Raw genomic sequence first — 2,645 nt, 5'->3', positions numbered from 1 at the left:
GCCCTGGCCCTTGTGCTGGACCCGGGGGGCACCGGCCACCAAGAGGCGCTGCCCCCCCGGCAGCTGCAGCGAGGACACCGAGTACCCTGGGGGGACAGCGGGGTCAGAGCGGGGGGACGGCCCCGGGGAGACAGGGGGGTCCTGGGGAACCCCAAATATCCGGGTTTGGAGCATCCCCAGGGCACCCCAAATAACCGGGTTTGGAGCAACCCCAGGGCACCCCAAATTGACAGGACATGGAGCATCCCCAGGGCACCCCAAATAACCGGGTTTGGAGCAACCCCAGGGCACCCCAAATTGACAGGACATGAAGCATCCCCAGGGCACCCCAAATAACCGGGTTTGGAGCAACCCCAGGGCACCCCAAATTGACAGGACATGGAGCATCCCCAGGGCACCCCAAATAACCGGGTTTGGAGCAACCCCAGGGCACCCCAAATTGACAGGACATTTCTGTATCACCAAGGATCCCAAATATCCATTACATGGAGCATCCCCAGGGCACCCCAAATATCCAGGTTTGGAGCATCCCTGGAGTATGGAGTGTCCCCAGAGCACCCCAAATTTACAGGACATTTCTGTATCACCAAGGATCCCAAACATCCAGAACATGGAGTATCCTTGGGACAAGGAGCATTTCTGTATTACCAGGGCACCCCAAATATCCAGGTTTGGAGCATCCCTGGAGTATGGAGCGTCCCTGGGGCACCCTGGACCATCCCCAGCGCACCCCAAATTTCCAGGACATTTCTGCCCCCCCAAAAAATACCCACTCCACAGAGCAGCCGTCACTTCACCCCTTGATCTCCAGGCCGTGGAACACCCCTGATTCACCCCAAATCTGGAGGGATTTGGAACCAAAGCCCGGCTCACCCCAGAGGGCTGCCCCATACCCAGATAGGCCGCGTGGTTCCTCAGCTGCAGCGGGAATTCCTCCCGGAACGCCCCCCGGGCTGGGACGACGCGCCCACGCTGCCTCTCCTCCAGCACTCCGCCCTCCCAGTCGTGGGCTCCGACCATTCCAAAGAGGATCCCGTCCTGCTGGGATGGGTGGGACTCGTCACCGCAATGCCTCGGTGTCCCCAAGCCCCACTGGCTCCGTCGCATTTTCTGGAAAAAATCTCCTTGCCCAGGATTTTCTCCTGGGAAGTTGGGAATCCTTAGAGAAAAATGAAAGCAATAATTGTCTGATTCGCTTCTCCTGTGTTTTGCTGCTTTGGGATGTGTTTGGACATTGTGATTGCCTCATTGGTTTCATGAGAATTGTTTTTACTTAATGACCAATCACAGCCAAGCTGTGTCCCCAAGCCCCGCTGGCTCCATCACATTTTCTGGAAAAAATCTCCTTGCCCAGGATTTTCTCCTGGGAAGATGAAAAGGCTCAGGGAAAAGGAAAACAATAATTTTCTGATTCGCTTCTCCTGTGTTTTGCTGCTTTGGGATGTGTTTGGACATTGTTTCATTGGTTTCATGAGAATTGTTTTTACTTAATGACCAATCACAGCCAAGCTGTGTCGAGGCTCTGGAAAGAGTCACGAGTTTTTTCATGAGTATCTTTTCCAGCCTTCTGTCTGCATCCTTTCTGTATTCTTTAGTGTAGCTTAGTTTAGTATTCTTTTATATAACAGAGTGGCATAAAATAATAAATTAGCCTTCTGAGAACGTGGAGTCAGATTCATCATTCCTTCCACAATGCCACCCTGCCATGCCAGGGGTGAGATGGGCTCAGGGTTGTTTTCCACCAGTGGGATCACTGTGGTCACAACTTCCCCAAGGCTGCGAGAAGCTCAGAGAAAAGAATTATAAACAATTCTTATCTTAACTCGCTGCGCCTGGTGTTTGTGAACGCGTTAGTGTGTGTTGATTACCAAAGGCGGGCTTCTTAATTAGCCAATGTTTTGATTAAAGGACCAATCAGGTGCTGGTGTAGCCAACCAGAATATAAAAAGGAATGGGTGTCCTGATAAAGGGGATTTAACCTTCTGCGGCATTTCTGACTCGGCAGGGACAGGATCACCTCGAGGTGGTGGATGGAAAAGCCGATCTGGGACATCTCCAGCTCGAAGGCGCTCTCGTTGACCCCGTGGGTACCTGAGCAGGGCAGGAAGGAGACTCAGCTCGTGCAGCTGGAGTCCCCAGCCCTTGCCATCACCCCAGCCCCAAACCAGCACCTTCCAGGCTGAAGATCCGATCTCCCAGAGCATCCACGATGTCGTTGAGGGCAGCCTCATCCGTGACGTTGAAGAAATACTTCTCGTCAGGGTCGCTGGCGATGAACTTGATCTCGCGGATGAAATCCTCGGGATCCTGCTGCCTCCTCAGGTAATGCCCCAGCACCTGAGGGGGGGACAGATCCCAGCCCTGATCCTGACTCCAGCCCTGATCCTGATCCCAACCCTGATCCTGATCCCAGCCCTGATCCTGACACTGCTCCCAACCCTGATCCTGATCCCAACCCTGATCCTGATCCCAGCCCTGATCCTGAGACTGCTCCCAACCCTGATCCTGATCCCAGCCCTGATCCTGACTCCAGCCCTGATCCTGATCCCAACCCTGATCCTGATCCCAGCCCTGATCCTGACTCCAGCCCTGATCCTGATCCCAACCCTGATCCTGATCCCAGCCCTGATCCTGAGACTGCTCCC

General features: G+C 54.4%; 1 protein-coding gene across 1 annotated transcript in view; it reads right to left on the bottom strand.

The window, feature by feature from the left end:
• LOC115949243 (integrin alpha-10-like) overlaps positions 1-2,337 on the bottom strand; it is a gene marked incomplete at its 5' end in the record, with an annotated part of 3,967 nt that extends 1,630 nt beyond the window's left edge. The window contains 4 exons of the mRNA XM_031065767.1: positions 3-86; positions 894-1,038; positions 2,018-2,091; positions 2,172-2,337. Of these exons, the coding sequence (XP_030921627.1) occupies positions 3-86; positions 894-1,038; positions 2,018-2,091; positions 2,172-2,337 (469 nt within the window). The remainder of the gene's footprint in view (positions 1-2; positions 87-893; positions 1,039-2,017; positions 2,092-2,171) is intronic.
• Positions 2,338-2,645: the final 308 nt, after the last annotated feature.

Source organism: Geospiza fortis, unplaced genomic scaffold, assembly GCF_000277835.1.
Source record: "Geospiza fortis unplaced genomic scaffold, GeoFor_1.0 scaffold868, whole genome shotgun sequence".
NCBI lineage: Eukaryota > Metazoa > Chordata > Aves > Passeriformes > Thraupidae > Geospiza > Geospiza fortis.
This window is presented reverse-complemented; position numbering and strand designations above follow the sequence as displayed.